The sequence below is a fragment of the Prionailurus bengalensis genome, chromosome D3 (assembly GCF_016509475.1).
Source record: "Prionailurus bengalensis isolate Pbe53 chromosome D3, Fcat_Pben_1.1_paternal_pri, whole genome shotgun sequence".
NCBI lineage: Eukaryota > Metazoa > Chordata > Mammalia > Carnivora > Felidae > Prionailurus > Prionailurus bengalensis.
In genome coordinates, this window is record NC_057356.1 from 69,880,861 (window position 1) to 69,894,653 (window position 13,793).

Below are 13,793 nucleotides of genomic sequence, written 5' to 3' on the forward strand. Positions count from 1 at the left end.
TCTCTAAGTTCACAAACTTGGGTGCTTTTTGGAGTTATCTGGGGTGCTTTTTAAAATATCAGGGAGTGCGCCCCTCTTCCAGAGTGGCTGATTTCAATGGAATTGGAATTTGTAAAAGCTGCCCTGGGTGATTTTAACGTGCAGCCAGCTTGGACACTCACTGTTTGAGCTCGCGGCCCCTGGCCGGTGGGTGGTGACGGCCAGGGATCACGCCTCACCGCCTGCGCTAGGAGGAGCAGCGGCCCAGGCAGCCGGGCGCTTCAAAGCCCACTCAGCCCCGCCCTTTCCCCGCCCTTTCCCCCGCCCTTTCCCCCCGCTCAGGGGCGGCCCCGGAAGGCGCCGGGACTCGAACTGTCTTTAAGCCCGCGTTCCGGGAACGCCGAGGTGCGCCTGCGCGGCGCCGGATCCTGGCGGGCGCTTTGAATTTCGCTCCCTGAGTCGCGTCTCGCGATCTTGGGCTTCTGGCCGAGAGGAGACTCAAGGGCTCGGCGGCTCGGGAACCCGCAGCGAGTGGGCGCTTTGCTCCCGGACCCTCGCGAGGTTGGAATTGGGGGTCGTCCCTCGGGAGCCGGCGATAGGCATTCCTGGGGCGGAGTGCGGGAGCGGGGCAGCCGGGCGGGGCCGTGGAGCCGGCCTTGTCTTTCCACCGCTCGGTTAGCTGGAGTGGTTGCTTTAGATACTCTGTCCTACCCTCGGAGCGAGTGATTAACTGACTCCCTTTCTTCCCCTCCCTCTGCCTCCTTATGGACCCCAAACCGTAAAGCGCCAGACCCCCACAGCATGGAAGACATGCTTACTTGGACCTACTTCTGTGTACTTAACTGTGTTTTTTTCGTAAAAGTCATGTGTACTTTGCATTTTTAAAGAAGATCTCAACGTTGTCATTATATGTAAACAGTGCATTTGTCCCCGTAAATTCCCTGTACTTTGGTTTGGGATGCGTTGATTACAGAAGGCTCAGAGACAGGTACTGGACTGTGTTTAGAACTGAATTTTATAAAATTAAAAGAAATTGAGTTTTTGTACTTTCTTTTCAAGAAATGGGTATTTACCATTATTGGATTTTGAAAGTGAACAGAAATTTGGCCTTTTGTTGGTAAATATGGTTGTTTGTTTGTTTGTTTCTTCAGAGGCTTAAAGGATGGCCTCCTCAGACCTGGAACAGTTATGCTCTCATATTAATGAAAAAATTGGCAATATTAAAAGAATGCTGTCATTAAGAAACTGTGGTAAGTAGAACAGATTTCACTGATGTTATACATAGATAATGCATTTTAATTATTGTTCCACTTTCAGTATCTTACACCTACCTAGTTAAGTGACCAGTAATTTGAACTTTTTGAGTAGTGGTTTTTTGAAGCACTCCAGCATTAATATTTTGACTATTGCAGAGAGTACTAAAATGCCAGTTATATATATATTTTTTAATTTTTTTTTTTCAACGCTTATTTATTTTTGGGACAGAGAGAGACAGAGCATGAATGGGGGAGGGGCAGAGAGAGAGGGAGACACGGAATCGGAAACAGGCTCCAGGCTCCGAGCCATCAGCCCAGAGCCCGACGCGGGGCTCGAACTCACGGACAGCGAGATCGTGACCTGGCTGAAGTCGGACGCTTAACCGACTGCGCCACCCAGGCGCCCCTAAAATGCCAGTTATATTGAACAATGAACTGGATATTAATTAGACTTAATTGCTTATGTTTTTTTGAGATACACAAGGCACAATAGTAAGATTTGAAGGTTACGGGGCATTTGTGGTTCTAAAGCTAAATGGAGATACTGAAAGGTAAGGGAGAAATATAGAAGTGGAAAACACCCACAGAGGTAGAAATAGCCCATAACCCATCTCACAGTCTACTTTGGAGGAAGCTTATCCGTGTGTATGACTAGCAAACAATTGAAAATGTCCAGTTTTTTAAGGTCAGGAAACTTGGAGGTTGCAACCATCTTCCAGAATGTGTTGAAGTGCTGAAAGGATGTGGCAGGGACAGTGCAAAGAAATAGGTGATCTTTGTCAAGTCTGGGAAAATGTTATTTATAAAAATTATGAGCTCCCCAGTCCACTCTAGGCAAGCTTAAGGTTTACTGATAGGCAGAAGTCTATCTGCTGGCACCATCGTGGTGAACTTTTCTGTAGTTTGTAGTATGAATTGATAATTTAAACCTTTTGTTTGCTTGGTTTTGTGTGTGTTAATAACTTGTTTAGAATCTCTTTCTGGAGGCGTGATTATTGTGGGATAAACACCTAAAATTTGGAGATCTATAAAACTATTAAACCTTGAATTCAAATGACCCCACCAAAGCATGAGACCTGACCGAAGCAATGTGACCTATTAGATTACTACATACTGGGTAACCATCATGTGTATGTGGGAAGAATAATTTGACTTTCTGGTTCCATAGCTTATTTAATAGAGCCCAGTAACTTGTTTGCCACACATTTTTTGACTGCTGTAATGTACTAGATTACTACTATCAAAAGTAGCGTATTTGCTCAGTTGATTATATTTCTACAAATCAGTAGATAAGGCCCTGAATGACTAAAAGTTATTGGATATACCAGTGTATCAAAACTAGTTATTTAATCCCCTGAAATTAATCTTGGTAGAGACGTCAATACTCTCATTTACTTACTAATTTCTTCTAGTTGTTATGAACCTGTCAAATGCAATTAGCATTGCTGTATTAGGTAGAATTATATGTTGTTTGTCATTATAATGATGAGTAGGGGTTAGCATTTACTGAATGTTTTACTAGATTCCAGGCACAGTGTTCAACTCATCTTACATGTACTTTTTCACTTATCTTCATAGTAACCTTAAAGTAGGTACTGGCATCTCTGACTTTAGGCCTTGAATCTTCTGACCATTTCACTCTTCTGCTTTCATAATCTACAGATAGGGTCGAATTGTGCTTTTGTTTATTTTTTTTTCCTGCCTCCCTAATTATGCTTTTGTTTATGTGTATTTCATTGGTTACTAGAAGTAAAGATGGAAAGATTTGATTATGAGAATAGTTTTTCTTTTGTGCCTTTGATCTGTTCTTAAAAAAATTTTTTTTATTACTTCTTTTATTTCTAGGGAGGAGGAGACTCTGGCTTTCCCATCCTCAAATCTATGGAGCTAGAGAGAGGTGCCAGGAGGTGGGGTTGGGAATACGAGAGCATGCTACTTTACAGATGTCTGGTGTTTGTTTCTTTCAAGTACCCCAGACTGATTACTAGCCTGTGACTTTTTATATTACTTTTTCTGCTTAGTGAATAGTGTGGATAGTGTAAATGTGAATTTCAAACCCAAGTGAATCCCAAGCCACTATTAACAAATTCTGAAGAGAAGCTCTCCCCCATTTTCCACACATCCCTGAGGGCCAGTCCAAAACATCAGCTTCTCTCCCTGGCCAGTGATTAGAACTCTAAGGTTTACACTTTCGCTGAAGATATATCCCATGAAGAAGCCTCATTTGGGATTCTAACTTCTAACACCCTGTGCTTTGAAGTCCCAAAGCCTTGGCTCTTAACCCCATTAAAACCAAATGTGTTAGTTAGGTTGCTGAGACTGGCAGCCTTCTCTCCCCAGGTTTCCTCTGCACCCCCAGTCAGGGCTGTTGCAACACTGACTCACACACACTGCCTAGTCTGTGTGTCTGCCTTCATGTTGAAGCCCTTGGGGATTTACCTTATTCTCATGAAAGCTCAGCTATGCATGTAGAAGGGTGTTTCTTTTATCTAGCATTTCTAAGTGTTTTATTATGGTGGAAGAATTTGCCAGAAACAGAAGACTCGGGAGACGCTTTGTACTTACCTCTCCCTTCCTTCTCTTCCAATTACTTAGAAATGAGATCTTAAGATTATCCATGGAGACAGGTCCTAGGGTTGAAACAATAGTCCTTTCTCTTCCCCTAAGCATCTCTATCTAAAGTAAAGCTCTGGTCCAAGAGTTTAATTGGGTACAATTGAGTTAAAGAGTACAGTTTTGTTAATAGTCTTCTATATCTTATTTGCCATTTTATCTTTATTGATAGGTCAGGAACCTACCTTGAAGACTACATTAGATAAAATAGGAGATGAGATCATTGTAGTAAATGAACTTCTAAATAAATTGGAATTGGAAATTCAGTATCAAGAACAAACCAACCACTCACTCAAGGTAACATTTTTTTCAGTAAAGAAACAAAAGGGCAATAAATACAAATTGCCTAATCCAGGGAATTCTGAAGGATACTTTCAAATGTTCTTAGGTTTGTAAATTATTATTAATGGTATGGAATGTCATTTACATTGTATTAATATAAAGGACTCCAGAACCCCACAGGTGTTTCTTTCTTCTTGAAGTTGAACTTTACTAAAAAGGAAGATTTCCTGAATAATTCTTGGTAGCTTTAATTGAAACAAATGATCTGATAGAGTGGTGTGGAAGGAACACTAGCCCTGGGGTGAGGAGATGTGGATTCTCACTCGGGCTGCCCTTAGCACCCTCTGCCATGCTGAGAAAGCCATCTTACGCCTTGGGGTCTTGTTGTCCTCATTTGGAAATTAATGGGGCATACTGAACTATTTCTTAGGTTCCTTCCATTCCGCATTTCTCTGTTCTATAAAATGTAATACAAGGATTCTCAAGAAAAACTTGAGCCCCACTCACACACCATTTTGTTCTAAATAAGCTTTCTAATTGACTAAGCTAGTGAAAGTGCTTGTATACTTCTGAGAAAATACTCACATTTGTCCATCATTGCCTCAAGCTTTGAGAGCCATTGATGTGTTCGGTGGGAGTGAACAGGGACCTCTATGGACCCTTTCAGCCTCATAATCCTTAAGCTCTGTAAAGATTTTTCATAGGAATGGGCATGAATATGCCTATCCTACTATTAGTTGAAATGAAATTAGTGGCTTGAGCATCATTTGGCTCTTTGAAAGAGAGATGTCCTGTAAATTCAAAACAGAAACCAATATTAGTTTCAGTTCTAACCTGCCTGGGAGTACCCAAAGTTAAGTGCGTGTCTAGTGAATGTTAAATTTAGAAGTGAAGCCTACATAGAATTTTTGTTCATGTTTTGATTGAGAGTCAGATGACAGGGCTCCAAAGGTGTAGAGTATTTTTCTTATTACATTTGCATGAGTTCATAGCCTCAAGTTCTAGTGAAAGGTAAAATAAAGACAACACAAAACAAACACAAGCAATTATGAGCCAGTGGAAATTTCCATTAAGCTAGAGAATTATGCAGGTCACCAGTGGAAATCGTTCTGTGTAGCTTCTTGTACATGCGTTCCAGGCATGCATTGTCATCCTGGTGCTGTTGCACAGATAACACCGGGGAAGGTTTGCTAAGTCAACAAAGGCAATTTGCCGGAATGACAAACATAAATCCTTCATGCATTTTTTAGTTGCTTGCCAAGGCTGAAGTTAAATGTCAACCCTAGCTGTTGTAATGTGATTATAGCAGTTTTCTCTGAAAAACAAAAACAAAAACAAAAACAAAAAAACAGTAGAGAAAGATACAATGTTGCCATCCAAAAACAGCTCTAGAAACCAAAGGGTTCTTAAAAAAATATTGCCACTACCTGTGCTTTTCTACCTCTTCTGCGTTCTGCACACTCCCAGTCATGGTGATTGTGGTTGAATCTTTTGTGCTCTTTAAAATGTCTTAAAACACACACAGGCAGGACAGCCGCTTATTGGGGAGCATTTTTTAAATTTTAGGAACTCTGTGCATCTCTCGAAGAGGATTATAAAGATGTGGAACATCTCAAAGAAAACATTCCTCCCCATTTGCCTCAAGTAACAGTAACCCAGAACTTGTAAGTGTATTTATAATTATTCTTGCTGTCTGCATTTATAAAACTGTTAAACACCTCAGCTCTTTTTTGCGTTTTCATGTGCTTGTGATTTTGTTAGTGATTATGTTAGTGTTAGTGTTGTTGTCACTTACACTGGAAATAGTGTTTCACTTCATCTGCCCCAGTCTTATCCTGCTGCCTTTGGACGATGTCGTCCCTCTTTCCCACGGGTGAGTGTCCGCTAGGCTCTTTTTTCCTACTTTTTCTCATTTCTTTCCCTTAGAGCAGAGTTTGTCAACTTCGGCTGTATTGCCTTCTTAGACTAGATGATTTTTTGTTATGAGGATAGTGAGGCTGTTCAGTAGCAACCCTGATCTCTACCTACCAACTACGCGTCAGTGGCGCCCTCACCGCCCCCGGCCAGTTGTGACAGTGAGAAATGTCTCCAGACATTGCCATATGTCCTCTGGGGGACAGTCTCTCTCCTGAGAACCATTGTTTTAGGGTAAAAATAAGATTCATACACGTCCCATCTTAAAAACAGCCAAAGGAACCAAAAACTTGGCTTCGCTTTTCCCCTCAAACTCGTGTCCCCGCTGTGTTCCCTGCCTGTATATGCTTGTGCCTCCCCTTTGCTGCAGAGCCCCTGACCTGAGCCTGGCTCTGGGCTGCTATTACTACCACACTTAGGAAACTCATCAAGAAATCCCCCTTTAGCCCTGATCCTTCTTCTCAGATTTTATCTCTCTGTCTCTCTGTTCCTGAAATTCTGTTTGTTGCTCTGCCATGGTGCTTTGTTGTCCCGCGTCTCTGACTTGGCTGCCCTCCTTTAAATTACAGCTGAGTTTTGCTGAGTTTTGCTTATGCTTACCTTACACCACTGTTAATGCTCTCAAATGTCCAACTCCAGCCTTGACGTGACCTCTGGTTCTGCTGTTTTAATTGCTTGCTGGGAGCTTGATAAATGAGCTGTTCTCTCCAACTGTGCGTGTCCGAGGCTCAACTGACTGGTTCTTTGTTACCCACCCGTCATGCCTGCTGCCTTCCGCCCATCACCGGGATGGGAACTCCGTGCCTTCAGCCTGTCTTGCTCTCTGTAGCCCTCAGCGAAGCTGCTGTCCCTGCAAGATTTTGTCTGTCCCTGGCCTCCCTTCTGCTCTCATTGCCTGGCTCTGAATGCCATCTCCCATCATCATTTGTCTGTGTGATTTGAGAGCTCCTGTGTTTTGCCCTTCCAGGGTTCCACCACCTCCACCTCTCTAGGCTTCTGGATTCTTCTTCCAGGGTTCCAAGTACACGCCGTGGATAACTTAAAATTTTTTAACTTTTGAAATATATATATATGTGTGTACACACACACAGGAAGTGACTAAAGCATTATTTGTGCAAATTAAAGAAGAAGAATAAACAAACATCAGTGTATCTACCAGTCAGATTAAGAAATAGGATATTCCTGGTACCTTACAACCCTTCTTCCCTTGCAGACCCTTCCTCTGTCAAAGAGGTAGTCATCCTGGTGTTTATGATAATCATACTCTTACCTGAGTGTTTCTATAAACAATATACTGTTTAAATTTGAAAAACTTAAAGGAAGGCACGAGCCTTGCTATGTAGAAGAGCCACATTTCTGCTGATGGCTGGAGTTCTCCAGAAGAAGATAAGCTCAACAGAGTTCCTGGCATGGTCAGGGTGCCCTGCGATTTCCCTACAAGGAGAAAGTGATGGGCAAGGTCATGAATGAATGCTAGGATCACAGGTCATCACAGGAGATCTGCCAGGATGGTAGTGTGAACTAGATGTTGGATATCCAGCAGGAATATGGTCTGGGGAATAGGAGGACTTTTCTTCTGACTTTGCTATGGCTTAGTTTCAGTTTTCAGCCAAAGTCAAAGCAGAACATTTCTGCAGGTGGAAATGGTTCTTTTCAGCTGATACTCACAGCAGGGCATGAAGGAGAAATCATGAGCTTCCTTAGCACCTGGTGAAGATAAGCACAGAGAAAAGTCAGCCAACCTCACCAAGATGTCTCACGTTAACACTCATATAAGGTTGATGGGACCATAGCATTGAGCATCTTCATCTTGACAACACACAACACGGCCATCCTCAGTCTTACCACCTCAGTCAGGCCTGGTTGCCCTGTGTCTGGTGCTCAGCTGTCATCTTGGGGTCTCACTTCCCTGTCTTTCTTGGGATTCCCTTCACTCACTCCTGGGTTCGATCTCCTCTTTCCTGTAACCCATTTCTTTTTTGGAACAGTTGAGCCAGTATGGCTTCATTTGCTGCTAGAAACAAGGGTCTGTTCCTTCCCTGGCAGCTAAATAACCCAGAAGCTACAGCCTATTTCTAGACTCTTTGCTAGTGGGGCAGGAGCTATATTAGGCTTCTCACTGACTCCAAAATTTGGGTAGGACTGAATCCAAGAGTTCCATGCTCATTGCTGGCAACTAAAATGAGTCTGCAACAGGCAGGGACTGATACTAGCAACCAATGGGATAAATTAGAAAAATAGAAGTAGAAGGTGATTAATGCTTCTACATCCAGAAATAGGGAGTCAGGAAGAGAAGCTGTTGAGAGGTTAAGATAAGTTCAGCTTTGCACATACTGCCTTGAGGAGCCAGAGGAATGACTGGTGAAGATGGTTAGCATATTTACTGCATGTACCATGTTTGGGGTATATAAATATAATTCTATTACTGAAGATTTGGGGATTTAATTTTTCAGTGTTCTCTTCACTGTTCAGATCTTCATGAACCATAGGAGTCGGGGCAGCAAAAAATGACTAAAACAATCACAAGATGAATCTTGTATTTGTTACTGAGTATTTTCAGTTGGGAAGACTTTCTAGTATGCTGCAGAATTCTGATCATCACTTGTACAACTGTGTGCATCTCTGTTCCCTAGTGTTAATGTGCCAGATGTTGACCCTGGAGAACCAGTCAAAGTTGAGGAACCTGCACCCACAAAGAAGCACCCAAAAGAACAAAGAAGTATTAAAGAAATGTCATTTATAACTTCCGATGAATTTAATGGCATTCCAGCGTAAGTATTTAAGATAAATTTTAACATTCAACTCTTTAATGGTCGACGTACATGATTGTTTAAATCATAAAGCTTGATTATATTCATAGTATGCTGTGTTCAAATATTGATTTTTTTCTAAAATAGTCTTAACATTGTACTAGGAAAATGCAGGAAGTCTCTTGAAGATGCTTAAAATCGTTTTTTATTTAGTTGTCAAACCTCTTTTCATAGCGAGATCTAGAGATGGGTCAGTCTGTTGCTGAGTTCCAGGACCATTTTGTGATAGAGATTTATCCAGTTACATTTTAGAAGTAGCCTCAGGGGGCGCCTGGGTGGCTCAGGCGGTTAAGCGTCAGAGCCTGGAGCCTGCTTCCGATTCTGTGTCTCCCTCTCTCTCTTCCCCTCCCCCGTTCATGCCCTGTCTCTCTCTGTCTCAAAAATAAATAAACGTTAAAAAAAAAAAAAATTTAGAAGTAGCCTCAGTTTCGCTGTACTTTTAAGGAAAGCGTGCTGCGTAGGTGTGAGAATTGGAATGGCAAGTGTTGTGTTTGGTTTCTGTTTGTTACTCAACTTCTGCCACATGCTCGTTCCAGGCCCTGGGTCACTGAGGAGAATACAGGGGCGAGTAAGACCAGATAACTTCCTTGGAGGAAGGTCTTTGCTCTTTACAGAGGACAGTAATGGAGAGCCTGTCATGGAACCTCATGTTTTTAAACTAATGTCGTTCCAGGGCTTTGCTTAATTTCTTGGCTCTATATTACTGCATTTCTTACTACGTTTCCATTATATAAATAATACATGTTAGAAAGTATTTGATGTCAGAAAATAACTCCTCTGTAATTCGGCCACCCGGATATTTATTTTATTTCACGTATATAATAGGTTGTTTCTGATTGTTATGACAACAATGTAGTTATACAGTAAATACCACTTACTTCCTTTTTTATCATGAGCATTTTGCCATTGTTAGCTATTCTTGTAAACTTGGGTTTTAATAGTTGTATTACATTTCATCAAAATGAGACTGACCTTTCTCTTTAATCTTTATTTTTTTGGTCAGTCATTTCTTTTTATGATTGCTTCATTTTCATGATAATTCTGTTTGGCGCTATTCAGTTTTTTAAATTGTTATTTTTGTTGCTCATTAGCTGAGCTAAAGGGAAAAGCAAATGTGTGTGAGGATCAGTAGAGTAGATGGGTTTTTAGAAAATGCTTCCATGAAGAGATGAAGGAAATTGGAATAGGCATGGTAGAGTTTTTTTTTTTTTTTTAATGTTTATTTTTTGAGAGAGAGAGAGCAGGGGAGGGACACAGAGAGAGGGAAACAGAGGATCCAAGCAGGCTCTATGCTGTCAGCGCAGAGCCTGATGTGGGGCTCAAACTCACAAATTAATGAGATCGTGACCTGAGCCAAAGTCAGACACTCAACTGACTGAGCCATCCAGGCGCCCAGAGTATTCATTTTTAAACTAAGGGGATATTTAGTGAATGAGAGGACTTGGAAGATTGGGGTAAGGAAGAATGTATTCCAGGCATGGGGCTTTCATTTATTTATCTTTAAAAAGTTAATACTGAGGGTGGAGTTAAAGTGGAGAACATTGGCAGAAGAGGGGGGACAGGTATTGAGGAAATTAAGGTGATAGTTCAGAGGATTTAAAGGAATTATTTTGGACGGGGGGGTAGTTTGTGGGATCAACAGTTTGTGGGAATTGTGGTTAGAAACAACAACAGCAAAAATGAATTTAGAGGGGCGCCTGGGTGGCTCAGTCGGTTAAGCGTCCAACTTCAGCTCAGGTCACGATCTCACGGTCCGTGAGTTTGAGCCCCGCGTCGGGCTCTGGGCTGATGGCTCAGAGCCTGGAGCCTGTTTCCGATTCTGTGTCTCCCTCTCTCTCTGCCCCTCCCCCGTTCATGCTCTGTCTCTGTCTCAAAAATAAATAAACGTTTAAAAAAAAAATTTAAAAAAAAATGAATTTAGAAAAGAACAATGAAAATGTGTTTTGATCTATATGAACATTTTCCTTTAAACATATTCATGTATTATTTTATATTAAGTAAGTTTTGATTAGAAATCTGCCCCCTTGGGGGCACCTGGGTGGCTCAGTTGGTTAAGTGTCTAACTTTGGCTCAGGTCATGATCTTGTGGCATGAGTTCGAGCCCCACGTCAGGCTCTGTGCTGACAGCTCAGAGTCTGGAGCCTGCTTTGGATTCTGTGTCTCCCTCTCACTGACCTTCCCCAGCTTGCGCTCTGTCTCTTGCTGTCAAAAACAAATAGACATTTAAAAAAAAGAAAGAAAGAAATCTGTCCCTTTGGAGAGAAAAGAAGGGCAGTGTTTCACATAATGAACCCACATTTTGTTGAAGGGAAAAATTGAGGCAGATCATTGGGTTTGGGTTTTGGTGTATACGGAGAAATCAAGTCTCCTGTTTTTATATTCTAAGACTATAGGTGACGGGGAGCATAGCAAGGGGGAGAAGGGATTGGAAGAGTAGATTTAGAGAAAGATCAGTGCTCAATGGGGTGGAGTCCGTCCTCTGACTCACCCCCAGCCCTCTTCTCTGCCATCATCCTGTGCGATCGGCTCTGTGTCCTGATGGGAATTGCCATTGCTGTTGTGGCCTTTGTTGCGCATCTTCCTTCCTCCTCCTCCTCCTCCTCCTCCTCCTCCTCCTCCTCCTCCTCCTTTCTTTTTCTTTCTTTCTCAGAACAGATAAGTTTGCAGAAAACTAGAGTGGTGTGAGTTATTTAATTTATTAATATTTAAATTTTTCTTTCCGTTGCTTGCAAACATTTAAAAATGTTTAAACCTCTGGCTTGCAGTTAACCAGTCCATTTGAATCAGTATTTGAGACCTTATTTTAAATTGTAGTATTATTTCTGTAGGTAATGGAGGTTAATATATCTAGGTGTAAGTAGGGAAGATAAGCAACTGATACGTTGTGGTATGTCTTTAATTTTTCAATTGTTGAGATGTGTGGTTTATTTGGAAGTTGATATACATTTTTTTGGCATAAAGAGTTCTAATAGCTGCTACTGTATAAAGTCATCATAAATGTTTTTCAGAGAAAATGATTTTGTATAATGATTCTTTTAAAAAATGAATCATATACTTATTTGCAGGTACATGAAATCCCGCTTAACTTATTGTCAAATTAATGATGTTATTAAAGAAATCAACAAGGCAATAGTTAGTAAATACAAGATCCTATATCAGCCGAAGAAGTCTATGAGTTCTGTGGCCAGAAATCTCTATCACAGATTTATTGATGAAGAAACAAAGGATACCAAAGGTAAAAATGATAGCATATATATGTATGTGTGCACGTAAGCCGTTTGGAATGTAACTAACTCATGAGAAACAAAACTTATTCTAGAAAATTCTAAATCTAGAGAGGTAGTTCTCAGCCAGGGGTGGCTTTCCCACTAAGGAACATTTTTACCATCTCTGGAGATATTTTTGGTGGTTACAACTAGGGTTGGGGTGCTACTGGCATCTAGAGACTACAGATGCTGTTAAAGTACACTTTAGTACAGTGCTCAAGAGAGCTTCCACAGAAAAGAAACGTCTGTAGTTCCGAGGCTGAGAAACATGGCTTTAGAGTCTATTATGAAACTATACCCAGGGTTTTCCGAATTAGAATAGTAATGAAAAATACTTGGTCATACTTACACAGCACTTAACATGTCCCAGATAGTGTACTGAGAGCTTTAGTCCTCACATCTTACAAGGTATGTACCATTACTCCCATTTTGCAGATTAGGCAAAAAGAACTTAAGATACTTGCCCAAGGCCAGCCAGTTAAGGGATAGAGCTACGGGGGTTTCATTCTTTCAGCCACTTTACTCTATTCCCTCTTGGAAAGTGGGTACCACCAGATGAGTGCATTTCTAAAATGCTACCACAAACATTGTGCAACTGCAGTTGAACAATGATTGTTTCAGCAAGAATACCGCATCTCACTCCAGTTGCCTAATAGCAAAAATGATTAATGTTATTCATATTCACATTGTACTACATTAAAGATTCATCTTGAAAGTTGTCCTTGTGAAAATTGGCACAAATATCTTTATTTTTCAGGTCATTATTTTATAGTGGAAGCGGACATAAAGGAGTTCACAACTTTGAAAGCTGACAAGCGGTTTCATGTAATACTGAATATCTTACGACACTGCCGGAGGCTCTCCGAGGTCCGAGGGGGAGGCCTTACCCGATACGTTATAACCTGAAGTCCTCCTGAGCTCTAGAACTGGCCAAGAGTCGGGTATAGAGGCCACTTCTATAGTTTCCTTATATGTAATTCCTTTATACATAACCTCTTTGCTTTTCTTATTTTCTTTTCTGCTTGACTATAAAAATGAAACTTTTTAGTAAATAAAGCATATGTATTTTAAAATTCACTTTCTTTTCTTAAATATTTTTTCCAGGTATATATTTTTAAGTTTTTATTTATTTGAATAAATAAAATTTATTTATTTTAGGGGAGAGGCAGAGAGAAAGGGTAAGATAGAATCCCAAGCAGGCTCCATGCTGTCAGCACAGAGCCTGACATGGGGATTGATCTCACAAACAGATAATGACCTGAGCCAAGATCAAGAGTGAGCCACCAAACAGAATGAGCCACCCAGGCACTCCTCTTTTTTTTTTTTTTTTTTAAGTTTATCTATTTTGAGAGAGAGTACAGAGGGGCAGAGAGAGAGGGAGAGAGAGAATCCCAAGCAGGCTCCATCCTGACAGCACAGAGCCCAGTGTGGGTCTCCATCCCATGAACCATGAGATCATGACCTAAGCCAAAATCATGAGCTGGACGCTTAACTGAATGAGCCACCCAGGTGTCCCAAATTCACTTTCTTTCAGCACATGGGTAACCCCCTACCATATGAGCCTCTGTGCTAGGCATGTAATGGAATTAAAAAATGTTCAGGTTTTGTTTTTGTGTTTAGTGACAGTGCTGTAGACCCCAATAAGATAGGTACAGACATGATTAGGGAAGAAA

At 41.2% G+C, this 13,793-nt stretch overlaps 1 protein-coding gene across 1 annotated transcript; it reads left to right on the forward strand.

Moving 5' to 3' along the window:
• The first annotated feature begins 387 nt into the window (after positions 1 to 387).
• On the forward strand, positions 388 to 13,197 carry SKA1 (spindle and kinetochore associated complex subunit 1). Its single transcript, XM_043558844.1, has 7 exons — positions 388 to 540; positions 1,131 to 1,229; positions 4,021 to 4,145; positions 5,697 to 5,794; positions 8,678 to 8,815; positions 11,920 to 12,089; positions 12,878 to 13,197. The coding sequence occupies exons 2-7, from the start codon at positions 1,142 to 1,144 to the stop codon at positions 13,024 to 13,026; spliced, it is 768 nt and encodes a 255-aa protein (XP_043414779.1). The 5' UTR covers positions 388 to 540; positions 1,131 to 1,141; the 3' UTR covers positions 13,027 to 13,197.
• The last annotated feature ends 596 nt before the right edge of the window (positions 13,198 to 13,793 follow it).